Below are 27,575 nucleotides of genomic sequence, written 5' to 3'. Positions count from 1 at the left end.
TAACAAACAGACCTTTGCCAGGGTGACACAAGACATACATACTAGCCAATGGTTAAGGTTATATATATGTGGCAGTTTGCAAAGAGCTCTATCAACTGCATTGATAGGAGAGGAGAGGGGTGAAACGCACAAAGAACGAACCAAGTACTTACCATTCACTACTGATTTCTGAATAAACGAATTATTATTTTTTCTAATAAAAGACTTTGCGAGGGAAATGTCTTTTTTTTTTTTTTTTTTTTTTTTTCCTCCCCCCTCCGGAACAGTCACAGATGTGTAGGGTCCTTTGCCTCCCCCTGCTGACACCCTGAAACGGCGCAGGGTGGGCTGTGGCTCCAGCCAGCCGTGGGAGTGGGGAAACTAATGAGGATGGGCTCTGCCGCCAAGCGCTCCCGCATCCCACAGCTCCCACGGTGCCGCTGCCGAGAGGTGTGCGAGCGGCTGGCCAGAAGGAATAAAGGCAACTGAGCCCCCTTCCCGTGCCTCACCACCCGCGGGCAGGGTCCCGGGGAGCCAAGCGCGGCTCTGGGGTCCCACCGGAGGGGACCATCCCAGCTGGCTTTCACTGGAGGCTGGATTTTGCAGTTCCCCTGCCCGGTCTCCCACGCACGCAAGTAAACGGATTCGGCACCCACGGCACTCTCAGGTAAGAGGGGTTTGCTGGGAAGCGGACGATGTGCCGGGATAAAAGCCAGCGTGGTGGGGCTTTGTGGTTTGTTAGGAAGAAATCAGCTCTGGAAGAGAACTTTGTTCTGAATATTTTAGAAAAATAAAAAGAAATCATGCCCTCTAGCAGTCTTTAGGCTGGTCCGGAGGGACTTGTTGGCCTGCGTGCACCTACTGTGTCCCAGCAGGACTCCCCAGCAGTCGGGAGCCATTGAGTGGGAACTGGGGTCTTAGGAAGCCCCAGCGACTCTGCCTGCTCCGTTCACCAGCGCAGAGTGGGGCACCTGAAGCTGGGAGAGGGCAGAGCTCAGTTTGAGAAGACCGAACACCGTAGGGCAAGCGTGGAGGTGGCTCTTGTTTGGGCTAAGGTATGGTGGGGCCAGGGTGAAGATGCCTTTCGGCTTCTCCGTGGGTCAGGGATGCACCAGTCCGTCACTGCTCCTCTTCTTTTGGCTCATGTTACCTAAACATTTAGGGTGAGAATAATGACCAGAAGAATAGTTCAAAGCTAAAAGTGGGTGAAATAACAAAGAAAGTGGGATAGAGGGTCTGCGCTACGGAGACTTATCACTGCCGCTTGTCAGGGACAAGGAACGGAGTTACAACAGAAGGCAGCAATGTGGGACACAGTGCGAGTGCCAGGCGGGCAGCAGCCAGCACTCTGGGGCAAACCTGGCCACCAGCCACTGGCGGAGAGGCCACTGAAGGGGGAAGTGGTGGACAGGCTGGGGGAGGCACAGGGATGCTGTGGCTGCGTTGCCACCCGCCACCCTGAAAAGCGTCTGTGTGGAGAGGCCCCAGCCTCCTGCAAGGGGCTCAGAAACTCGTCCCCCCCCTGGCTGGCCCTTGTAACACAAGAGCAGGTCCCTTCACCCGGGGGGAATGGCCCCGGGGAAGGACTAATGGGAGGAGGTCTAGAAGTTAGCTTTGGTCTTTAACTTTTTTTTTTCCTAGTTGTGGCTGAGTTTTCCATTTTGCGTGTGATTTTCCCAGCTCAGAGTTTCAGGGATCGTTTCCCCATTTCAGCTGGGGAACAAAACCGTTCCCCAGCAGCCTGGCTGCTGAATAGCACTTTAGCACCCTCGTGCATTGGCACACAGGAAAATATTCATCTTTAACACCCACAGCAGCTTCTGCAGAATCACCGAAGGGCTGGGGGAAAGGGGCAACACCTATTTATCCAGCAAACATAATGACCTCTCTGAGGGAGTCAAAGCCAATGTCTGCGGAAGGACTGAAACCGTCGCCTGGTGGTTATGTGTGTTGTGTCCTTGTGTGAACACGTTTTGTGTGCAGTTATCAAGAATTTGCTTTCTTTTTCTCACCTGTTAAAACGCCACACACAGAACTCTGACTCACAGTCATTTCTGGGCTCCATCACTAGATGGTGACACGTTCCCAGATACCGAGTCCTCCTTCAGTTTGTCTTTTTTCCTTTAGTGTAAAATAGCAGTAAATTTAGACAAAACATATGTTTTACCCCCTGCTTATGGAACTACAGCACTCCCAGCTACATGCAATTCTGCTCAAGATAATTTGGTATTCAACCAATTTTTAATATGTCATTGGTTTTGTTAACATGGTTTCTGCAAGCATTACTGCTATAAAAGTAATTCTAGTCATGAATATTTATATAAAGGCTAATATTACTGATCTCTGGGTAATTTAGAATATATTTGTCAGCAGCCAACGGCATACTCAAAATGAACGCCTGCTTCTGCACTTTCTAGGAACAAATCTGCACCAAAAGTTTTTAAGTTTAAAACTAATGCGCTGTTTGGTTGTGGAAACTACCAGTTTCCCTTCCTCTTTTCTGTTTTCCCTGAGCATGCAACAGTGCTCATTTCCTTCCTTAAAATATTTGTCAATAGTTGCAGCCCAAAGGCACAGTATTTGTTCTCCTGAAGAAGGTTTGGTGGCCGGAATGGGACGTATGCACTCCCCAGAGGTCAGGCACTCGTATGTAATCTCCATTCCGGTCCATTGTTCAGTATTGGTGGGGATGTCCACTGGGATTTGCAAGGTTTATTACAGCAGCAACACCCATCAAATGGGGCTTGTGACACAGTATGAAGATGAGGGCTGGAGAAGGAGAGCTAAAACTCATGAGATGCCTGATGTGATGATGCACACTAGAAACCTGGATATATATGTTGGTGGGTGGGTGCTACACGCAAGTGTCTCAGCATGGGTTACTGACCCGGTGGGATGTCCGCAAAAGCCTCAGTCCCTGCTACTTGCTTGGCTGCTCACCAACAGGTAGAGCCAGACCTGCCTCTATCACTGCCGTCACCGCCAGGAAATAGAAACTGCAACGCCAACGTGCAAGGAGCAAACCCCATCCCATTCCCCACGGCAGCAGAAGGCCCTGTGCGGCTGTAGCTCATGGGTCTCTGGGTTTGCAGGAGAACGCAGGCTCCCAGGAGACATCCAGCTCCGCTCAGCCATGTCTGGTAGGGCTTGGACAAGCTACGGAGGCGGGTACGGCCACATATCGGTTGGGTGGTACAAGCCTGTCTTTATCTTCAACACACATTTGGAGCCCTGTGGTCAGGTTGGGCTCAGCATTGCGTGGTGAGAAATCTCACCAGGGTGGGTTTCATGTCAGCTTAGAATAGAATGAGGCTAAGCTTGAAATGTTGCTCTTTAATCATTAAGAAACTTAAGGAAGCTAATTTGAGGTATGTGCAGAAATGCAGCTTCCCCCATCCCGGCCTTCTCCACACACAGTTGGTGTTGGTGGTAGACCTGTGGTGACCCTGGCCAGGGGCTGAGGCTTGGAGTGCGTGCGTGTGTGAGTGTGTGTGTGAGCCTTCCGCGCTCCCATTGACGCTGGATGCTACTCAAGTGTCTGGTGCTGTCTGACGTCCAGGCCTTGGATGCCTAGCTGCTTGCTCATCCCTCACCCCACCTCGTAAAAATTCTTCTTTACAAAGAGCTACTTTCTCATCCAGCCACTTTTTTATCAAAGGCATCTTGTTCTGGGCTCCCTGTGGTTTGCAGTTTTTATCCTATATTCCTCTTCAGAATCCTCCTTGATCTTAACACTATTTTCATCCTCCCCTTTTCTTTAATTCATTTTCACTCACTACATAATTTTTGCAAAGGTTTGTGTAGTGAATCTTACCCGTTTCACTGGGTTTTCTCAGAAGAGTTAAATGCACTTTCTCCTGCCCTAATCCCAATCAAAGCCAAGATAGAACCTTTTACATTTTTCAGGAAGATGATGTTAGTACTTCTCCCCCAGCCTTGCTGTGACCCCAAAGCTCCAGCATCACCAGCAGGAAAGCCCAAAGCTGCTGGAGGACACACCTGGCCCTGAGTATGCCCACTCTGATGGCTGCTGCCTGGATCTGTGGATAATTTGAGTTTTTTGAGGCTAGTGAAAGCCTGACGAAGTGTGTGAGTGACCCTGAGTCAAGATATTTAGTAAGTTAAAGACACTTTTCATAACCATGTTCATTTCTGTATCCCCACAGACACCCCAAAAGGCTCTTCACGATGACTGCCGGCCTGGAGAAAGCCTGCCACCGGTGCATATCGAAAATTGCCAGCAATGGTAAGGCAGTTCTGGTAGTAATCGCCTTCTGTATTTAAGCAGCCCTGCCACTAGACCGGGTATATAAAGGAATTAAGACGATACCAAGTCCCACCTGAATTTTCCACTGAAGTTTCCTTTTCTTCCCTCCTTTCTGAGGTATTTCCTTTCCTAGGCAATTTTGGATGGAGCGCACAACAGTAACTCTATCCTGACAGCACCTGCTTGTCGCAGTATTTGGATTGTAGCAGACCAGTGTAAAATTTCAAACAAATACAAACACCACCAAATACCTAAATATGGGCTGCAGCAGACCACCTACGCAATATAATGTGTCTGTCTCCTGTTTCAAGTGGTACCTTACATGTAGTTCCGCAGAAGTATCTGCAGGGGAAACCACCTGGGAAAGGGCAGCGCAGCCAGCCTGGGAACAAACTCCCCCAGCAGCAATTCCTGCAAAGCAAAAGTGCTGCCAGCTTGTGTGCTGACACGGGGACACGAGGTCGGTGACAGGGTATGGTCAGGATAGCCCCCCCCCCGCCCTTTCACTCAGAGGCAGCTGGAGCAGGGTCTCCTTCCCTCCACTTGCCCAGCCCCTGGCACAATGGCCACTGCAGGCACGGGTAGCCCTCCTAAGCGGCCACATGTTGTGGGTAGGAAGCATGAGTTATCTGAATGGAGGTCTTCACATGACAGCCTGGGCTCGCTCAGGCTTTAAAGCAGCTGGTCCGTCCCACCCAGGGTGGAGGACACGGAGGGGTGTAAGGAGCCAACAGCTCCTGGGCTGGGTGACCAGCCCGGTTTTCTCTCAGAGGAGCAACCCAGCAGAAAGCTGACCTGGGCTGGGGGCCCTGCAAGCTGAGCAGAGAGGCACAGGACAAACACGCTTCAGGGGTGGCTTTTTGTAAGACCAGGGAAGCAGTATCCTTGGCAGGAGCTTAAAATCCAAGGGTTTTAAAGCAGCTGACTCCCGCTGACTGCGTCTCCTTTTCACTCCGAGTTGCAAGTGCCTTTTGCTTTCACTTCCAGGCAGGAGCAATTTCTAATTCCACTCAAATATGAGAAGAAGAAAGCCCCTTGACCACTCATCATAATTGATACTTCACCCACACTAATTGCTGCATTTCCAGTCCAGGGCTGTTACCTTGGGGTCTTTTATATTGCAGCTTTTGGCTCCACTTGAAAGGCTCTCAAAGTTCACAACGAACTTTTATTAATGATTAAGCCCCTTAACTCCTTGCTGCCTTACAACCCTTCAGAGAAAACCAAGCCAGGGCGACAGACAGCCCTGGCCTGGGTTCAAACCAGGCCCACCCACAGGAACCCAGCACAGACAGGGAAGGAGAGGACATTTTCTGGCACGCTTTTCCATGCTCGTCATTGCCACAGGGGAAACGAGGGCCGGAGAGTGATGAACACTGAGGGGTGAGGAGCATGACCAGACGAGCCCCTTGGAGCAGGACCGGGCTGACGTGGGCTCCCTCACACCCTACAGAAAGGACGTGCAGGTGGCGTTTGGCCCCTTGGTGAATATCACAATTAAAAAAAGGCAAAAGTGGTATTTTCTATTATTTTTGTTCCTACCTGTTACAAGCAAAATGTCAGTGTTCCCGGTTGGTATTAAATCACCACTGGGACTTTAATGATGACAGAAAAAATAAATGATCTTTCTGAATTTTTTTTTTTGAAAGAAAGGGATTAGTTCCGATCTCATCTATGCTCGCTTACACCAGGAGCACCCTCTTGCGAACCCACAAAGTTACCCATGAGTAAGGCAACTCAGAAACACCATTCCAGGAAACTCATTTTCTTTAGGCTTTCATTACATTTACGTTCAAAATCAGCTCAGCTTTAGCTATGGATCAGCTAGTGCGTCCAAAATTGATTTTCTGTTCATTAAAATGCAAACCCTCCTGAATTGCAGCGACACTTAACTTCACTTTTTCTCATCATCCTGTGTATATTTTTCCAAGAGCGTTTCAGCACAGCCCCACATTTGTACCTATGGTCTCCTGATATTTAAATTACTCCGAAGAGGCAACCTACCTGTGCAGCGTAATTTGAATTCTTTTCATTCTTGGTACAGAAATTTAAGTTCAGAACATTAGGGCAGTCTTTAACTAAATGATAAAAAAAAAAAGAAAGCTAATCCACTACTCTGGGTCTATTGCCAAGCAAACTGGTGGATCTTTATGTGATCTTTATGTAATGCCTAAATCTTGTTTTAAAAGTACATCTGGGAATTAATCACAAGGGGCCAAATCCAGTACTTAGACCATGGCATAAGTGTAGTTCAGTAGCTAGAGACATGGCATAAAATTCAGACAAGTGGCTCTGCAATATTGCCTAACCCCCAAATCACCTACATCTACATCTACAACTACATCTCCATCTACATCTGCATCTGCATCTATGTCCTCCCCATCTTGAATATTCCCAGATTACTGGCACCTCCTTATTCTACACCATTTCTGATGAGCAGCATTGCTGCATTGCTGGTGTCAGTGCTGGAACCTGGAACTTAAATTTTAGGTGGTGTGACGCTGGCATAACTTATCTGGGTACCAAAGTACTATTTCACAGTAACACAACCTTGCCTAAGCAAACAGCAATGGCCTGCAGCAAACACCTGGTGGCCCTGAGCTTGGATTTGGTCTGCAAGTCAGTTTTATCACACTTCCCCTGCCTCCTACGGTGGCTTTGCACGGGACTGGAGACCTCCATGGGAATGGCTGTTCCTTACACTGAATCTTCCAGCTGATGAGTATCTAGTTTGGTCAAGGGATTAAATCACCCTAAGGGTGGGATTCCTGCCATTTGTCCCAAGATACTATTCCGTCAATAAATCTCCTTGCTATGGCACTTAACCTCATTGACAGAGAGATCTTTGTTTCTGCTCAAGTTCATCTCAGGTCTCTACCTTCATAGCTCTTTGGATCACTCACAGGTCCATTTTTGAGTGCTCAAACCTTGCTGTGATTTTCTCTCATTTGGCCATTGGCTAGCCAAGCTGAACAGATTTAATTATTTTCCTTCAAAGTTAGCTCATTCAAGTCTTTTCTGCATACCCCATCTGATACAGTGACATTTTCCTGTCTCTCAAAAGCCCAGGAGGACACGCAGTATCCACGATTACCAAACCCACAGGCAGACTCATCCCTGGTCTGTAAAACGTATGATCTTGCTGGAGCTGGTTCCCCAGAGAGATCCATTGAGATTTGCTTTGCCACTGTAGCACCCGCACACCCTGCATCCTTTCTTTTCTCCAAGTCCCTGTCAATACTGCAGAGGACTCCTGCAGATACTGTGAAGGAATAAAACGCGGATGAAAATATCCGCTACCCATCTGCACCCCAGCCTGTTACACCGCTGGTGTCCATGCTGCTGTACAGCACACCGTGACACTCCTTGCTAAGCACTTGCTTGCACTACCATCTGCATCTGCCTCAGGGCATGATCAGTCCCAGGGCTGGGGCCAACTGACCCGAATTTGCTCACATCCAGACTGCTGAGAGTCAGCCCCCTTCGGAGCACAGTTCCCACGGGGCACCTAAAGGGAGTACTGCGAGATTACACCTGGAGTTTTGCTCCTCAGCTTGCTCATGAAGATAAATCCTGGGGTAACTGCAGAATTTGTTTGGAAGCTGGTACCATCTCATTTTAAAACAAAATAAAAATCCTTTTTTATCAGGAACCTGACAGGCTATAGAACAAACAGCATTTGGGAGTGTTGGAAATGTACACAACACTTCATTTATTACTGTATTTATTATCAGAGAGCTTGTCACACACTCTACTGAGTAGGTTGCACTACAGCTGTATTAGCATACTACTGAAGAAGAGTGGGTAGGTTGAGATTTATACTCATAAATCACTTCTGAAAATCCCGTGAGAACTCTTCTTACCTGAAAAGAAAGAAACTTTTCCCTGTCTTCAAAGTAAACAGGGACAGCATGAGCTGATTTGAAACTTCCAAGTGCGTGGAAAAATCATGGCAGCAAAATGAAGTCTGAGGAGCCTGGAGGTGAATTGGTGTCACGTCCAATCCCGCCTCCAGATCCATCCCACATGCCAAAGGACAAGTCACCTGCTGCGTGCCCCGAGGCCAGGCACATAACTGGGGATGGAGACGAAGGGAGTAGCAGAGGGAGGGGAGCAGAGCGGCAGTGCAGGGACATGGCTATGGAAGATGTCACGGCTCAGGCGTCCGATAGAAGAGAGACCATGACGTACAGCCATAATGTTAACGGCGATTTCAAATTCATTTACTTCTGTGGGGAGACCCTGGCAGGAGTAACTCGGCAAAATAGCAGATTCATATCAGCTGACTGTCCTGCTGGGCAAGAGACACAAAACCTGCACCCACTGATCTGATTTTGGTGCCCACAGATTTCAAGGAACGTGCAAGATATACAGCTACTTGCTCTCCTCTTCCTCTTTTATGATCCCAGACATGAGCTCTCCGCCCATTTCCTGGCACGTTAGGACTCCTTCACTAATGCCTCCCAAAGCAGGACTTTACCAGTGCCCCACCACGCGCTGCCCTGGCAGTGCAGAGCTCGGGAGCATCCTGCCTGATGACCTGACACCAGCTTTGCGGAGCAGATGTCCTCCTGAGCCATGCCTGGAAACACTTCCCTCACCCGGTTGTGTTTTTAGACACCACCAGTCCTTTTTTGCTACTTTTTCTAGGAATGGGTCCAGGGGCTTCTCTGACCAGCCTGTGAGGCAATATCACCGACTTAAAAATATCACAAGCCCCACATGTGGAACTGCACAGATAGATAGCAGCGTCCTCTCTGCAGAGCTGTGCGGCCCTGCGGCACATACCAATTTCTTGAGCAATTTGTCTTTGGACCAGAACGGGGCAGCACAACCCAGACAAATGCAGGCAGAGAGCGCGCGTGTCCTGAACTGAGCAGCGTTTCTGTGAAAACCCCACACATTTTGGGGAAAAGAGTCTTTAGTGTTGCTAGCGGCACCGGGAGAGCCCTGCCAGTTGTGTAGTCAATTGTTGAGAGTCTCACTTTGTTAAACATGGATCTGGAAGCCTTCCCAGACTATGCATCTGCCCCTCCAATTCGAGACCTAAGAGGCTGTAGCTGAATGGGGAGATAATGAGCAAATACATTCCCAGCGACTGCTTTGGGAGGGGAATTAATGAACCATTATCTTTTTCTCTTGAGCTCCGAGTGGTCCCTACCTCCCATTTCTCCCCTCCAAAATCAAGCTATCGGGTAGAGGCTAGACACAAGCAAACACGGACACCTGTGTGCCAGATGCGCAGCCCCATGCATACGTGGCCCCCCCCCCGAGCCTTTTACAGAGCTCACCGCAGCGTCCCTCCCCAGGGGTCAGACAGACCATGCGCTGCATGATTAAGAAATGACATGATGCCTCCTCCTAACAGGCTCCTGACATCTTGCCCGTGCAGCAAGGGCAGAAGCAGGAGGTGGCTATGAAACCCTGGGCAGAGGGGTGATGCTGCTCCAAGAGCGGTGCCGTGATGGCAGGACTTACACCAGGCAGTCGATGCAGCTCCTGCAGACCTGAACTGCACTCACTACGACACCAGATAAATGAGTTGCCCAGGCCGTGGGCACTATTTGCAGGTGATGTTCCTAAGTGTGTTGCAAGCCCAACTCAGCTACAATACCAATGCTTCCAAATGTGAAAATAATAGTCTAGATCACGTAACGGCAAGAGGACCTAGCGTGAAATGTGACATGTGGTGAAAAGGGAGGCTCTAGGCGGAGTTGTTCTAATGAGAGCCTGCCAGTGTTTGAAAGAGCTTAGTCAAGTGTAGGACGCTATTCAAGCAGAGGAAGAATTTCTGTACTGTGCAGCATTCAAGAGATAGGAGCGCCTGAGCAAAAATGTGTGAGAGAGAGAGACCGGCCGTCGGGGAGAGGAGGAGGGGGTCGCACAAAGGAACAGAAGTGCTTTCTTCATCTCAGAATATCTTCAGTCTCTACCAATTCATAGAGATAACAAACATGCTACTTCTGAGAGAGATGTCTCTCCAGCACTGAAGTGTAAGATCCTCGTTCTCTGCGGAGAAAACACAAGCAGTGTGTGGGGGATGGTGTGTTCCCATGAAAACTGTCTGTGAGTTAGAAAGCCTGGTGGCTCTGCCCTGAATGTTGATGCCGCTCCTGTGTCCTCTGTCTCAGTTTCTCCTTCTGTAAAATGGAGGCAAGGATGTTTCCCTTTTCCTCTGAGATGCCCTGAGGTGGCAATGTTTTGGCAGCGCTGCAGAGTTTCCCAGAGCAGCACTGTACGCAGGGTGCTGGCAGTGTCCCCGCTCCTGCGCGGCGAGAAGGACGCCATTCGCCTCGCAAAGGTCACAGTCTTCTGGCACAGGGAACCGCGTGACACAGTTTGCCTGGGGATGGGCTGGTCCCAAACCAACCCCAAAGGCTTGCTCCAAGATTCTTTTCATAAGCCTCCAAGGAGACATCCTACTCCTTTCCTCACCCATGCTCTTCTCAGTCCCTCTGCAATCTATGCCCACCTCCGCTTACTGCCCTTTTGCCTCCTTAGGCATCCACTTGCAGATTGAGCCATTTGCAGAAGCGCTCTGCAGGGATGCTCGCCACAGAATGTCCTCATTACATTTTACTCTCATTTTGCAGGGCAGCGTTTCACTTTAATATTGCCAAGTGTTCACGATTAGGCACAGAGGTGACGGCTCTTATAAGACGGGCTGCTCACAGTGTTCTCGACGCTATTGTTTCTCACTTTCTGCATAGGTAAGCATTCATCCTCTGCAGCATCAGGCTGTGCTGGGAAAATATCAGGGCTCAGATACACCAGCAGCTCTCTGGAGAGTAACTAAGCACCTCAGATCCACTCATCTGCAGGAACAGTCTATGTGCACCCCTAAGAGCATCCTTCCATGCAGCTTAAGCTGATCTATCCCAATGACAAGTCCCACTCCTTGCCGCGGGGCTGCTGCCTTTGTGTTCATCAGCTAAGCTGGGTTAGACCAGCCAGAAACTATCCACATCTGCAACAAAGACAGTTTATTTAGCTATCAGTGAAAACTAAGTGCAATGGCATTAAAGCTGCTATTTGCTTAGCAAACAGATACTGCTCATCAGTTGCCATGGATAAGCTGATGCAAAGTTACTTGTTACTGCACAGTCACCTGGCAGTGCCTCTGAAGCTGATGCAGGCTAAGCCAGCAGTGGCTGAGTCCTTGCCCTTGCAATAAGACAGCTAGAAGTAACAGCAACAAAAGCAGTTTGTGCCTCTCACTGCTTTTCTCCTGATGCAAGGCCTAACAACATGTGAGTTAAAAAATGAAAGCTCGAGCTCTGGGAAAGTGATAAACCACTTGCTGGTTTCATCATCTCAAACGCTGCACCATAAATGAGATATTCCCACCCCATTGAGTGCGCTGCATTTCTTGCTACGCAACTTTATGGATAAACAGCATCTGTAAAGCATTGGATGGAATCTCTGGTCTCTAAACTTCAACCAGCCCCCATAACGCTCTCTTTCTTTTCTTATTCACAGCATGCTTTATATTTGGGCTCCTCGCTTTCCTTGCCTTACCACTCTCCATGACTTTTACAGGTGAGTTGACTGCTAAAGCAATTTAAAAAAAGGAAATTCCCAGCACTGTGTGGCAGGTTAACACATCTGGTGGGAGTAAGGAGTTTGAAAATTTAGAAGTTTCCAACTGTTAAGCCTGTGTGTCGGTACTTTAGCTTCAACAGAATCCCAGCCCACACTGCATGGCAGGGAGGAAGCAGTGCTTGAATTCTGACCCTATTTGTCTTAAATACCCCTCCAGTGTGTCTTACCTTAATACAGGGCTCCATCTGTGGGAGGAAGCTTAGAAGCTGACATATGAGAAGATTTCATTAATCAGGATCCCTCTGCATTAACTACACTGCAAAAATCTTAGAAGCGCAGGGCTGGAAGGGAAGAAGAGATGATCTAGGCTGCTATTTCTCCACCTTTTTGAAAGTGAGACCTGGTTTTTGGCTGATCTGTCTCTGTATAACCCCCCAAAGGCTGGATTTGTGAGTAGCATTTCAAGATCAAATATTTAAGAAAGGAAAGGAAAATCCTTTGAGCTGCAGAATTTTATACATTTTTTAAACCGCATAAGGCTCTTCATTCCTTAACCACCACCTTTTCCTTACCATTAACATAGAAGTTTTAATTTATTTTTTTTTAAAAAACTGAGCATTTTCTAAGACTTCATTACTCCCTTTGGGCCTTTCACATCCTCCACATGGGTTGCAACCCCCACTTGAGAAACACCGGTAGAGACACCAGCCCTCCTCCGCTTTCAGACAGGCTCGCATGCTCATGGCATCCCTGACAGATGTCTGACTTGCCCTTGCTCAAGGAAATTCCACGGCTTCCCAAGGAGCCTATTTCAGCATTTTATTGCTCTCACAGACAAAATATTTTTCCCCATATCCAACCTAAATCTTCCCTATGGCAAATTAAACAGATTACAGCCTGTCCTACCCACCGTGGTCACAAAGACAGATTGGTCACCATCCTACCCAAGAGAACCTTTGAACTGTTTGAAGGCTGCTATTATAACCCCACTCCACCTTCTCTTTTTTTCCAGAGATCTCAAAAACCTACTTCTTTCATCCTGACCTCACAGGTCGCTGCTTCTGTGGCTTTTTTTTTTTACATTTTTGCCTCCCTCCTTTGGCCTCTGGCCAATGTAACTATTCTGCCCACCCCCCTACCCCCCACTCCCCGCCTAAAAACCAAAAAGATGGAACACAGGACTCCAGCTGAGACCTGAGCAATGAGCAGTGCAGAATAATTAGCTCCTCTGTTTAACGTGCAGGATTCCTGTAAACCCACCTCAAAATGAAAGACGCTCTCTCTGCATCAACTCATTGGCTCCAATTTAGTTTATGGTACATTGTAAACCCAGATGGTTTTTGGCAGTGCTGCTCCCTATCAGACATTTCTCATTTTTTATTTACATTGAAGTTTTCTCTCCTATACACGGTTTATCGGCTATTCCGCTTTATCGGTTGTCATCTTGCAGATTTTGGATGTCTTTTTCCAGTGTATCCAGATCACTTTGAATTTTAAGTTCCGTCCTTAAAAGCCCTCACAATCATTCCAGATGGGTGTCCTTGAGAAATTGCTCACCTTCTGCCTCGTTATTCATGGAAGATGGTGCAAACGAAAGACGGTTCAAGGCCAGGCTGGATGGGGCTCTGAGCAACCTGGCCTAGTGGGGGGTGTCCCTGCCCATGGCAGGGGGTTGGAAATGAACTTTAAGGTCCCTTCCAACCCGAACCATTCTATCATTATATAAATGAACTCTATGTGCAGATGCTGTGGGCAAGATGCATCCCACCTAGATGTGGACTGTCCGCATCTGTAACTAAGCTAAGTGCCATGAGTTGCCTTTGCAGGCAGTTAAGAGAAAAGGGTGTTTCTGACAATGAAAGTCCCATACCCTCTTTTAAGTGTCTGCGTTGAGATGAAATGACTTTTAAGGGAGTCGGGACACCTAGCCTGTTGGCATGTATAGTTGGCCAAACCCATAAAAAAATTGTTCAGCTAAAGGTTGATGCAGCTTCCTTTATCTGGGGCCTTCCAAGTACCAGTGATGACTGTGGTAGGATTCTGATTAGGACATCCTAATTAGGAATTAGGGAGTTCTAATGAGGGATTAAGGAGCAATTAGAAAGTAGGGAAATGGACTGAACTGTTACATCTCAACACTTAGGCTCTTATGCTTATCCATGACTTAAAATTGCTATTTATCCCTTAAGAGGATTTTAGCTTTTCCCCAGGCTGAATATGCCTGAGCTGTGGAATAGGGGTGGGAAAGTATAATTCAAAGTGTGGTACGGCTTGCATGCATATTAACAGCCAGCCTTCTGGAAGTGAATCCAGGACTGGAATCTGACCACTTACACATATAATTTCCTAGGAATATTTCATAATATCTTTAAGATCAGTGAGAATTGGAAAGTATACGGTAAGATATTAGCCTGGAGCTCTGGGTATCTCCTGCATCAGATATAGAGCCCTTTTTTTTTTCACAATTTAGTGAAATTAAGAGATAATGTCACCGTAATATAGTGTTGTCAGAGGATATTGGTTTCCTGCAGCTACATATCTGCAAAGGCATTTTTAGGAAAATGAAATGTCAAGGAAAATACAGATATTTATTATGCAAGAAAAAGCCTCTGATTTTCTGATAACATTCTGTTACCACGATCTCAGAGAATAACTTGCTGATGTGCCTCCAGTCATTTTGGCTCTTGCTTTCTGCAGAGGAAAACTGTGAGATATTTTCAGATGTTAACAAATAAATTATAATAATATTTGTTAAAACTCAGAGATGAATAACTGGTAGCTCTGGTAATAATTACACACTAATATTAGACACTTCTAAAATTTGGGAGTACTGTAAATCACAGTATAAGTCAAGACATATGAAAAGGACTCAGCAAATTTTCCAGGCTCCAGACTTGTGACATCATTTAAGCCACAGATTGTTTAGCAGCTTTCTAAATTTTACTTGCAAAGATGATCCCCTTTTTTTCACTTAACACTCAAAAAATAGAGCGAGCTATGGAAGGACCTTATAAACTTTTTCTGAGAATTTCTTTTAGTTTCCGGGACAGTGAAGGATTGCTCCCAATAACACATTTTTGTACATTGTCCAGACTGCCTTTATACACAGTGTTCCCCAGGGGTAGCTAAATCGCATTTGAAAGCTGATGACATCGTTTTCTCAATAGGCAGTCTAAAATTTTCCCCTGTTTAGATTTAACCCAGTACTACTGCTCATGCTCATATCTACACCAAATAATTCCTCAACTCTCAAGTGCTCCCGGTAGCTGTCTGAAGCCTGTTCTCATACTCTGTCCCTTCACGTGGGAGCCAGTCTTGTTCTTTAGCGACTGTTGTTAACATAATGTCTCCTTGCATTTCAGTCCTTCAGCCACTCACTCATTTCTGTGAGTTTCCGCTGATTTGCTGATATGCTTTCTGATAAAATGACTCCCAGTAGCAATTACTTTGAGATAAATCCTCTGCAGCATCCAGATCCTAGTGTAAAGCCCACACTCTGGGTCCCAACTGAGGTCTGCGCTAAGTGATGGCAGCTGCAGTCATCCACTAGGAACAACTGAAAATGGCCTGGCATGTTGTGTCCTCTGCCTCCTACTAGAAGAGAATCATAGAATCATAGAATTGCTGAGGTTGGAAAGGACCTTTAAGATCATCAAGTCCAACCTTTAACCTACCCTGACAAAAGCCACTTGTAAACCATGTCCCTAAGTGCCCCATCTACCCTTTTTTTAAACACCTCCAGGGATGGTGAATCCACCACCTCCCTGGGCAGCCTATTCCAATGTTTAGTAACCCTTTCAGTGAAAAAATGTTTCCTAATATCCAATCTAAACCTCCCATGACATAACTTGAACCCGTTTCCTCTTGTCCTATCACTTGTCACCAGGGAGAAGAGGTCAGCCCCCATCTCTCTACAACCTCCTTTCAGGTAGTTGTAGAGGGTGATAAGGTCTCCCCTCAGCCTCCTCTTCTCCAGGCTAAACAACCCCAGCTCCCTCAGTCGTTCTTCATAAGGTTTGTCCTCCAGACCCCTCACCAGCTTTGTAGCCCTTCTCTGGACATGCTCCAACACCTCAATGTCCCTCTTGTACAGAGGGGCCCAAAACTGAACGCAGTACTCGAGGTGGGGCCTCAGCAGTGCCGAGTACAGGGGGATGATCACTTCCCTAGTCCGGCTCACCATGCTATTCCTGATACAGGCTAGGATGCTGTTGGCCGCCCTGGCCACCTGGGCACACTGCTGGCTCATATTCAGCTGGCTGTCCACCAAACCCCCAGGTCCTTTTCTGCTGGGCAGCTTTCCAGCCACTCTGCCCCAATCCTGTAGCGCTGCATGGGGTTGTTGTGACCCAAGTGCAGGACCTGGCATTTTGCCTTGTTGAACCTCATACCATTGGCCTCAGCCCATCGGTCCAGCCTGTCCAGATCCCTCTGCAGAGCCAACCTCCCCTCAAGCAGATCAACATGCCTGCCTGGTTTAGTGTCATCTGCGAACTTACTGAGGGTGCATTCAATCCCCGCATCTAGATCATTGATAAAGATATTAAAGAGAACCGGCCCCAGCACCGAGCCCTGGGGGACACCACTTGTGACCGGACACCAACTGGATTTAACTCCATTTACCACCACTCTCTGGGCACGGCCATCCAGCCAGTTTTGTACCCAGCGAAGAGTACACCTGTCCAGGCCATGAGCAGCCAGTTTCTCCAGGAGCATGCTGTGGGAAACAGTGTCAAAAGCTTTGCAAAAATCCAGGTAGACAACATCCACAGCTTTTCCCTCATCCACTAAGTGGGTCACCTTATCATAGAAGGAGATCAGGTTTGACAGGCATGACCTGCCTTTCACAAACCCATGCTGACTGGGCCTGATCACCCTGTTCTCCTGCATGTGCCGTGTAATGGCACTGAGGAGGATCTGTTCCATGACCTTCCCAGGCACCAAGGTCAGACTGACTGGCCTGTAGTTCCCCGGATCCTCCTTCCGGCCCTTCTTGTGGATGGGTGTCACATTTGCCAACCTCCAGTCAGCTGGGACCTCCCCGGTTATCCAGGACTGCTCATAAATGATGCAAAGTGGCCTGGTGAGCACTTGTGCCAGCTCCTTCAGTACCCTTGGGTGGATCCCATCCGGAACCATGGATTTGTGCACCTCCAGGTGCTGAAGCAGGTCCCTCACCGTTTCCCTTTGGATTACAGGGGCTTCATTCTGCTCCCCATCCCTGTCTTCTAGCTCAGGGCTCTGGGTACTCAGGGAACAACTGGTCCTACTGCTGAAGGCTGAGGCAAAGACGGCATTAAGTACCTCAGCCTTTTCCTCATCCTTGGTCACTATGTTGCCGGCCCCATCTACTAGAGGACAGAGATTATCCTTAGTCTTCTTTTTATTGCTAATATATTTGTAGAAACTTTTTTTGTTGTCCTTGACAACAGAAGCCAGGTTTAGTTCTAGCTGGGCTTTGGCCCTCCTGATTTTTTCCCTATATAGCTTCACTACCTCTTTGTAGTCCTCTTGAGTGGCCTGCCCTTCCTTCCAAAGGCCATAAATCCTCTTTTTTTCCCCTAAGTTGCAACACTAGCTTCCTGTTTAGCCAGGCCGGTCTTTTTCCCTGAAGGTGAGGAGCGGGCACCAGACACCAGATTAGCCATGCTATACAGGAGACCTCCTTTACTATGGGATACATTTTAGCCATTTTCAGCTACCTCAGAAGAGCAAAGCAGCTAAAATGAGCCCAGTGCTGTATTGGCCCCTCATCTCATGGATAATCATGAGTCACAAGGACACTTGGTTAGTAGTGAACTGTTGTAGGCCATGCCACAACACTGCCCAAGACAGTGTCCTCAGAGAAGCTCATATCCTGATCGCTCACGAGTCCTCTTTCCACTTGCCTGGACTTTGTGTCCTGGATCCCACCGCAGTGTTGTTCTGTGGTAGCCAGGAGGTAAAATGTGCAAGTATCTCTGCCTTCCCAAGACTCCCATCTCTTTTTTTTCCTTTGGACACGGTGGAAGCTGTTGGACATCCTTGCTGTGTCTGATCTTGCAAAGGTTGCTGGTTTATTCATTTGGACTCATGCGCTGGTCTGTGTCGTGGTGAGGTTCAATTGCTCTTCACTCTGAACCACAGATTGCTCTGGCTTGCAGGGTGCATTGCACTAGGTGCAGAGCTTTGATTTCTCATGGTCCATATAACCCATCATTAACAGTCAAAGGAAAACATATCTGGTGGTCATAGGAAGGAAGAGCTAGCACTGATGCTCTCCTGCTAGTTTTTGTGTTCCCAAATAAATCAGGCACGTGCTATGTGTGAATTGATTGGCAGTGATGTGTGTGCCTAGATTTCACTGTAACAAATATCAGTGCCTATCCGTCAAACGTCAGTCCATATTTCCTATTCACCCTTAGTGCTGTATCTTTTAAGTTACAACTGTATTACCCCCTTTGACCTCCTCTTCTGCTGTCATATTTGCCTTCAATATTCTCCCAAAACCTACAAAGTACAACTGCCTGTCATTCAAATCCTTCCCAAGACGGACTGCTGTCATATTAGATATATGAAAGGACTCCAAAATAGATTTGTCTGGGAAACAGAATCATAGCTCCATGAAAAAAAAAATAATGGCGTGTTTTCTTGATTATTTTGTTTTGGCCTCAAATCAAAATCTCAGTAACACACTGGAAATAGCAATTGCCTAGGTTCCTAAACTGAAACACATTCCCTGAGATCCCTGGCCAGCTGCTGTTGTGGCCAGTTATTACAGGGCCAAGGACTCTGAAAACCCTGGCAGCTGCTTTCTGAAAATGATATAATTTGTGACGATTTCCCTGCTGCCCACCCCTGTAAAGTTGGGAGTCTGTGCAGGTCTCAGTGTTACATAGTGGGAAAATGGACAAAAAAATTACAGCCTTGCAATAGGGGACAAAAAGGGAGAGAGTCCAAATCAGTCTAAGTCCAGCCCTTTTCAATTAAGAGAAGGCTGGTAATAAATACTTAGTGTAGAAGAGTCCTCTGGATTCCATAGCCCTTACACACAGCAGATCACAAGATACTGCCTCGTATCCTATGGCTAATGTAAGATCTACACCAGAACACCTGTATTATGCTACGCAAAGAGCACAGGAGAGGTTCAGGACACCAGCAATGTTCTGGACCAGCAATAGCTGTGGATTTGGTGGGCAAATTGATAAGATAAAGAAGATTACAGCTACAGAAGGTGGCAACCCCCCCCCCCCCAATCTCAAACCACTAGTTCTTTCCCGATTCCTCCTTCAGTGTAGTTGTGAACATGGAGACAAGATGTTCCACCTGAGAGATGTTTAGCACTAAGACCACCACATTGCTTTCAGTATCCTGCATCTAGGTAGCCCCAATTATTCAGAGAAAAGCCAAAATTTCTCCTTGAAAATGACTTATACAACAAGAAGAAAAGAGAAAATCCTTTCTGTCCTTTGCAACTGATCAGTAGAAGTCCTGAAACATGGGATCAATAACAATAAAATTATAGTGTAATGAACGGTTTAAAACTGACTAAAGATGCCACTGGGTAAGAGACTTGGGCAGGGGATTCATCTCGGCTAACTTTAGATATCTACAGCTGGCTGTCCAGATTCCTTGTATAGCCATGGAGAGAAAGACACACTTTCAGGGCCCAACTCATCTGACCTATTTTAAATGCCTGTCTTAGGATGAGATGAATTGAATTTTACAAGTGTCTATTTCTCACTATTGACTATAAAGAGAGTCTAGGAAACTAGTTCAGATATGGGTGCCTGCATTGCAGACATCTATATTTGGACAGATGAGTCTCTCTGCCACAGACCTGTATCACAAGCTTCAGTGTCTACTGCCAGCAACATCCTTATACTGTCATACACTCCCTTCCCTAAAACTTACCCAGCTTTCTCTTTCTAGCAGTATATTTGAGGGTTGCCAGGATCCTTGGCTCCATAACAACCAATGCTTTTAGCCTCCAGCAACCCAAACAGCCTGGAAACTTGAGCTTTTGTGGTTCCAGCTGCCTGGGAAGCTAAAATGGTTCCAGGCGCACCCATGGGTGCTGGGTCCCAAGCTTCGAGGCATCTAACTCGGGAACTTGGTACACTTACGAGAGCTAAGGAGCAGGAAAGGCCTGGGAGAAGCTTATTAGAATGTCTTCTTTACACAAACGGTTTTGATTTTCAATGAATTTTCTACTGCTGATGAAAATTTCCTGTCCAGTTCATTTAACAAAGATGCAGTGGCTGAAGCTAATGACCTGTGTACATGGCTCCGATCAGTAATGCCAGATCAACAGTAATGCTGTTGTCACCTTTGCTCTCCCTCTTCCTTCTCCTGCCTTTCGCTTGTTCCTGGCCCTCACTCATGTAGCGGCAGATGCAAACCCCTTTTAATTCAGCCCCCATGTCAATAGACACTGGATACAAGTCTTGGGTCTAAGCATTACACTTCACTTACAGTATCTTTACCTTTCACTGTACAGCTTGTTGCACTGTTTGATCACTTGAGATAACAAACATTAATTTTTGCTGTTCAGGAATGAAGTTTTTGGAAGATTGCCCAGTTCAGCCACTAATTCCATTATATCTGTTGGTGGGTGGCGTGATTGGCAGCTTAAAGGTAATGTGCCTTCTGTGTGTGAAATATTTTTGTGTGCCTAGACTTTGACTTGCTAGTTAAGACGTAATGATGGCTCCAGACAGCTATGAGCATGCAGTACTGAAGAGAGCTATCAGGACTGAACTGTGCTTGTTCCAGCACCTAAAGCACCCATCAGTCAAGTGAGACACTAATGAGTTCAGCCTCCAGCATTGTCCCACACATTGTGGTGTGACTTTCTCCTACATCACAGCATCTGTGCTACCATCCCTACTGAGGGAAATGACTACATAACATGGATGCCTGTGGTAAATGGGGGTTTATTTCCACAGTCTTCCAAGCCTGCTAGACCTTTCTCCTTCATTTTCAGGCACACAGGCTGGACTAAAAGTGAAGTTACTCCCCTAGCTTTGGCAATGCTATAAAACTACAGGTGTTTGTAGATAGTCCTTCACAATTTCAATTTATTCCCACTCTGACCTGGCCAGAAGCAATGACTATGCAGCAGCATGGCTTCCTTCCAGAGTAAATATACCCTTGCATCACAGCAGGGCTTATTAATCTAGCACAGCATTTTCTAACCACAGCTACCTGTCTTCCAGTGGACTGTGCTCACTTATATCTTCACTGAGCCAGAGCCTGGCTGCTTGACAAGCAGAGACAACCCCATATCTGTGTTACACCCTGGTCACTATAAAGCCATAACTCTGCGTTGACTCTAGGGTGAAGGATCGTCCTGTTCTGACAGTCCCCTTGCAGACAGTGTTAACTGGCTTCTAGTGGGCACGAAGAGGCTTGTCACAACAAACTGCAAAGCTACCGTAAGGCTTCTCAGCAGGATTAAGAAAACTGTTTTTTGCCATCCTGATGATGTTCCTGCCAAAGGAATGAAAAGGGGAAGAGCTGAAGGGAAAGCTTTGGAACCACACCACGGGGGCACAAAGGGCTAAGAACAGCAAGTGCTGCTTCTGGAGGGAACATCTGTACTGGTAGCATTGGCTGTCCTACCATAGCTAATGGGGCAGCAGCAACCCAGCTGCTTTCCAGGAGCCCGGCACTGGCAGAGCAGACCTGACAGGTTGTGGCCTAATGTTTCAGTACAGGCAGCCTGTCCCTTGACAGGGAACCTGCTAGTCTCCAACTTGACAGCACTGCATATTGCAGCCAGCAGATGCTGCAGACAGGAGCTAGCTACGTTCCCCTCTGATGAAGTTTCTAGCCCCTTTTCTTTGCCAGAATCGACAGAAAGGGGAAAGAATATTCCTCTGCAGGTCTCTGCATCCCTTGCACTCCTTCACAGTGGTAACCAAACCGCAGTACATCACTGGGATACGCATCATCCCCCTGAGGACCTTTGCTCAGTAAATAAGTAAATGGAGAAAAAAAAGCAAGTGCTTAATCTTGTTATAAGGAATTTGTTATGCTATGAGTTCTACTGGCAAATGCTTAGTCATTCCATCACACCAGTGGACTTATCCATATAATCAAAGGTTCATTTAATAATAGTTTAGAAAAGAATAGAACAGAACTGAAAGGAAATTTTCATGCTAATTAATTTATGCCTCCATCAAAAACGTTGACTGTTTCTTAGCTATTTCTGGTTTAAAATCAGTTTTTCTCACCCTAAATAAGATGGTAAGTGGGTCAGTTGATATTCCTGCTGATGTCAAATAATTTGGCTTCAATTGACAGCAGGATTGCCTATTTTGCAGTATGGCAATACATTTGGTCAGAATTTGATTGGCCTAACTCATGTATCATCTCATAGTGCTTGATCTGCAGCCAAATTCCGCCTGTCTCAACTCTGCCCTCTCTTACGTTCATCAGACTGCGCCGACTTCACTGAGCAGTACCTTTGCTTGACCTCTGAGAGTTAAAAGGTCAGATAATGGATATTGGATGAAGTCTGAATGAACGCTGTCCTGTGATGGACATAATTTAATGGCAAGTCATTCTGGCCCAGATCTGTACAGATCTGTAGGCTCGTCATCTCTTTCTTTACCACCTCCAGTCTTTTAAAAGGCAGTGGTAACCTACCGATGTTCACCAAGGCAATGGAACCATTCTACAGCATCCACAGAGGCCCGCTGAATTCATGTCAAGCTGCTCCATAAATGCATATTCAGAAGTTATTAACAATGTGAGCAACTGCTAGAATTTGCTTCAGTCACAGCTTGGCAAGGTAATACCCTTAAGAATTAAATGAACTGGTTAGATGCAGTTGAGACTCATAAATCCACCTGGGAGGTTTCTCTGACTTCCTCAAAACCAATGCTCCTCTGTCATTTAACCCCATTCCCATCGCTGAGCTTGGTGAAGCTTGAGTACAGGCAGTTGCCTATGGGCTGAGCTCACCTCAAAGCCAAAGAGCTGCACAGAGCTTCAGATCAAGCCACAGGCCCCCATGTGGAAACTCCAGATCCACTGGCCAGGGAGGTTTACCCCTCCTGTGTGTCATGAGCCTGTCTAAAATAAACGTTCACCTGAGAAGACGCTCTGCTGGTTTGAATAAGCCTACCAGTTTGAGTGCTCAGCTGGATGTGAGACATCCAGTGGAAACACCATTTTTTGCCTATCTTGGTGCTGGGACTTGGATCTCTGTTTCTTACAAACTGGCACCAACATCTGGGCTAGAAAAACAGCTGGTTTTGTGAACAACAATTTCATCCTTTATATGTAATTGAACAGTTTTACAGGGAAGACAAAGAGAATCCTCTTCCCAGGATGTGCTGGATCCTCTTGCTAAGCCCTGCCTCCAGGAAATGGGGCACATGGACTAAAATCTGAAGGAGGCAGAACACATACTCAAACGGGTTTTCCTTAGGCAGTGTTCTCACCATTAATCACTGACTAATGGAGAAGGGAGAGCGTAAAACAAGGGGTGCTCTCCTCTTTCATTTCAAGCAGAAAAATGAGCACAGAATATAACTCTGGGAAAGAGAACACGGCTTGGACACAACGTCCCTCCCCATAGCCACTTATAAATCTACATCTTTTACCTTTCCCTCTGAATTTCATTCCTGGTTGGCCAAGGCAGGTTCCTGCTCAGTTGGTTTCTTAGAGTCCCTTTCCCAAAGACACAGCTCGCTACAGGGACGCTTGCACGGGAACCTGAGTACCCAAAAAGAGGAGTTGCAATTACAACAGCTAGTGCCTTGCGGACTGGGCCAAGTGTTTCAGGTGTAGCAAGATAACAGGTTTCACAACATTTGGCCCAAATCTTTGTTGGGCCCTGTATATACCTCTGCTATAAATCTACTAAAATTAAGAAAGTCATTTAGGGGACAGAAATTTGAAAGCTTCTCTACACTGCAGTCAACCTACCTACATACTTTGCATTGCTAAGGCTAAGCTAGACATCTTCTAAGCATTGCTGATGAGTCCTACTGCATTTCCCTGCAGACCAGACCTTCCTAACCTCACGTTATCACGGTATTCCATCTTCTTCTCTGCCGGTTCTGATTGAAGGCAGGAATGGAGCAATCTGAGAAAATTATGCTTAACTGAAAAAAAAACTTGACAGAATCATTCCAAGTATCTGAAGCAATTTATTTGGGGTTTAGGTCGAAGTCTAGATCCTTCATAATTTTATTTAAGCTGATTCACCTATAAAGCCATGGAAAATAGACTTAGGAGAGACAAATCCACCCACTACAAGGCAGGAACTACTCTACTTAAGTCATTTAGCAGTTAGTCTAATCTGTTCTTAAAAGTCTCCAGCGTGGGAGCTGCTGCCATCTCCCTACACAATCTGTTCTCGTGCCTTTCCATCCTTACCATTGGCAAGTTTTTTCCCATGTCTGGCCTAAATCTCCCTGGTGAATAAACTGTAGGGGGAAAAATGCATTATTTTCCAGCAGGATCTGCCTCATTTGTGGCTCCTCAGCTTTCTTTTACATGATTTTACCACACCCAAGTTTAATTTGGCCCAAAGGCTGGCAGTGGCCAGAAGGTGTTCAGACTTTCCGCAGACAATTTATTTATTCCCTTTTCTCCCCCAATGCCTCCAGGTGACTCTCCTGCTGTACGACTCAACCAGGATGAGGCAGCTGCTTTCCAAGTCCGTTGTGATTGATGATGATGACGACGACGAATATCCCTGGAGGCAGAATGCTCACAAGTACTACATCCATCTAACCCTCAGCCTTTTCCTCTTTCTCTGGTTCATTCTTGGGAACTACTGGGTTTTTTCTGTGTACCTGCCAAATTTCATCCCACCTTTCCATCAGCCTCAGGATTACTGTGACAAAACCCTGTACATTTTTGCTGTTGGTGTTCTCATAATTAGCCATACTGTTCTCTTTCTCCTTATCTTTTGTAGCTGCTGCATATATTGTTTTTCCAGGCAAAGATACTCCTCTGAGGAAGACTAAATGCCACATAAATGAAGCCCCAGATGTTTGGGAAAGAGTGTACAACAAAGGACAGGCAATAATTCACTCTTGTGTACATCTTTGTTGTACTATATATATGTATGATAGCAGTCAACTGCAAGAGGAAATTGTAAAATACAGTGCCATCTGGAAATAGCTAAGCTGGAATACAGCATAGTCAATGTAAAACTGCTGCTACAGATGCCACGGTGTGCTCTTGCTAACTTCTACATCCCTTTTTTAACTGTTGGATATTCTATTTGGAGTAAGCTCTTGCAGATGGCAAACTCCTCTAAAACCAGGGCCCCTTGTGTTATTTCAGCATAATACATCTTCGCCTATAAAAGAAGCCATGTTGTCCACTTCGCTGGGATCTGAACATCTCTGTAGCCTTGCTGAGGTATGTTACTGTCCCTGCATTACAGACGAGGGAGCTGAGACAACGAGATAAAGGGCTGTATTCAGACCACTTTGCATGGCGCATGGACTTTGACTAACTTAGATGCTCACCAGAGAGCTATTCAGGCCACTGTTAGACCAGCCAGTAAGTAGCTACGATAGCAATACAAGCATGTATAAAAGGCAGCCTGAATATGACCCCCAGGTCTCTTCTGAACTTGGATTAGAAAGCATCTGTAACTAACTTTGGTGCTAAAACAGTCTGAATATATCCACACATATCCAATACATCCAAACTGAGCCACAGCCACTTTGCAAGTCCTCGGCAGAACAAGGAACTGAGCTACTGAGTATCAGATCAGTGCTTTAACCAGGGCCCAGCATTCCCCAGTCTGGGGAGACTCCTCTACTTTTTGTACAGCAGCAATTTGTCAGCACCACACCAACACAAAGATGGTTATCAAACCACTGTGATCAAGTTCATAGAAAAACTGATGATGTTATGTTGGTATTTTAAATATAAAATGATGATAAGGCAGGGATGTGAGAATTTCAGGAGGATGTGTTCACTACAGCAGTTCTCTGGTTGTGGTGTGAGTGTACATTTGATTTGTTCACCTTGGTGCTGTACATACTGAAATCTATACTTAATGGACAGATGTAATGCGAAGAGCTTTTAAGCCAAGAGCAGTGTCAGCTTTAAAAGCACCAGCATGCACAGAGACAATTGTTTTGTGACATGTAGTGGAACAAGCCCATAACCAGTCCTGGTAGATTGTTTTTTCATGTGTTGATGAATGCAGTGTAAAAGTGCTCTTTCTGCTTTTGCTTTATGCACCTCTGCTAATATGGTCAAAACGGAGGGGTTCCCCTCTCGATAAGCACGAGGGTGGCCCCAGGCACAGGAAGAGGATGTTCGTTTTGGGTATTTTTTCTATTAAAACCCACACAGCTGAAACCTATGTTTTAGAGAAACCTAAAAGAGTTATACTATGCCTGTGGAAGGGTGACATCTGTAAAAGAACCTCAACAATATGCCACAGCTGAACCGGCTCCGCTCAACCATCCTTCCTGGGACGGAGGCTGAACACAGCGTAACATCTGTGGGAACCACCTGTCTTCAACCACGAACATTTATCTCAGGGGCTATTGTATAGATAACTAAGGGTGCATTTGGTTCATAATGATTTTAATTCAGGCCCTGGCTGTAAGAATTGTTCATTTCCAGAAAACCAATCTTAGAAAGAAGGTAGGATAAAGGGTGAAATAATCTGACAAGATGGCAGCATCAGTGTAGCATTCCCCTGCTCTGCAGCAGCCACTCAGGAGAAATCACAGTCAGGCTGTCCCTGCTCAAAAACCCATGGAATGGCAATTACTAACACTGCTGGCTGACTTAGGCCATGCACGGTTGCATATGACCAATGCAAATCTCTCCTTTTATTCGTGGGCCTCAGATCATGTCTGGGAGAAATCACAGGTTGTGTTTTCCCAAGAGCTGCTCCAGCCCACGCTCTCCACTGCCTCTCTAAAGGTACTACACACTTCTGAAACACAACTGCTGCCAATGGTGGAATGCTAGAATTCCTCCTTCCCACCCCAAATACTTCACTGGCTCAGCACCTGGGCTCCTGGATTTCAGTATTCAGTTCTGAACTGGTGTAAGTGATTTTACCTTCAGTGGAGAGCATCTTTCATTCATTAAGATGCCAAAGTCTTTAAGAAGGCATAACTCCATCCATCACTCGAATGCAACAAAGCAGCTGTTTATCATTACACATGAACTTTACCCAAAAGCTTGGAACTGGCATAAAAAAAAAAAGAAAATTATACTCAGTTGATAACGCAAAATAAATTTAAGAAGAAAGACGCTACGTACATTCCACCCACAGAATTCCAGCACAAACTTCCCTGTTCTAGCAAAACGCTGCTAGAATCATTCTTGATGACAAAGAATTAAGGGCTCATACTCCTGATTAAGTCTGAATTGATTCTCATGCCGCTGCACATCCAGTGACCTTGCAGCAAGTGATGGTGCGTGCGCTCCTATCTGAGCAAATATGAGGTGATTTTAGCCCAGCCCGGAGGAGAAGAGATGTAAGCTAAGTCACATTGCCTTGCGTCTTCTCTGTGCCTGTGTGAGCATAGTTACAGCAGCTCAGCAGATGTGCAATGATTTATCAAACTTCAGCCACACAACAGTAAGCCTGAGGCCTATGTCTCATTCACAGGAGGGTTAGACGGACTAATTCTCCACAGTCCACCATGGAGGCTTAATTCTTTAGGGATGAGAACACAGTGCATTCACTGACATCTTGGGAAAGTGCTGCCAAATCACAGTGCCAGTGTTCAGTACCTGGTTGGCACAAATGCAAAATGATAAAGGAGGTATTTACGAAGAAAAAGGCATTTGTGAAATA

The 27,575-nt window shown here is 46.4% G+C and overlaps 1 protein-coding gene across 2 annotated transcripts; it reads left to right on the top strand.

Moving 5' to 3' along the window:
* Positions 1–304: 304 nt before the first annotated feature.
* Positions 305–26,966, top strand: TMEM272 (transmembrane protein 272). 2 transcript variants are annotated; one of them, XM_074566472.1, is made up of 5 exons: positions 305–646; positions 4,146–4,225; positions 11,726–11,785; positions 20,322–20,404; positions 24,394–26,966. In XM_074566472.1, the coding sequence occupies exons 2-5, from the start codon at positions 4,168–4,170 to the stop codon at positions 24,754–24,756; spliced, it is 564 nt and encodes a 187-aa protein (XP_074422573.1). In that variant the 5' UTR covers positions 305–646; positions 4,146–4,167; the 3' UTR covers positions 24,757–26,966. The 2 variants fall into 2 exon arrangements, with proteins under 2 accessions (XP_074422573.1, XP_074422583.1); XM_074566482.1 differs by lacking the exons at positions 305–646; positions 11,726–11,785; positions 20,322–20,404 and having other exon boundaries at positions 24,394–26,960.
* Positions 26,967–27,575: the final 609 nt, after the last annotated feature.

Source organism: Larus michahellis, chromosome 1 (assembly GCF_964199755.1).
Source record: "Larus michahellis chromosome 1, bLarMic1.1, whole genome shotgun sequence".
In the NCBI taxonomy this organism is placed as follows: domain Eukaryota; kingdom Metazoa; phylum Chordata; class Aves; order Charadriiformes; family Laridae; genus Larus; species Larus michahellis.
The sequence above is the reverse complement of the archived record's forward strand: the minus strand, read 5'-3'. Positions and strand labels throughout refer to the sequence as shown.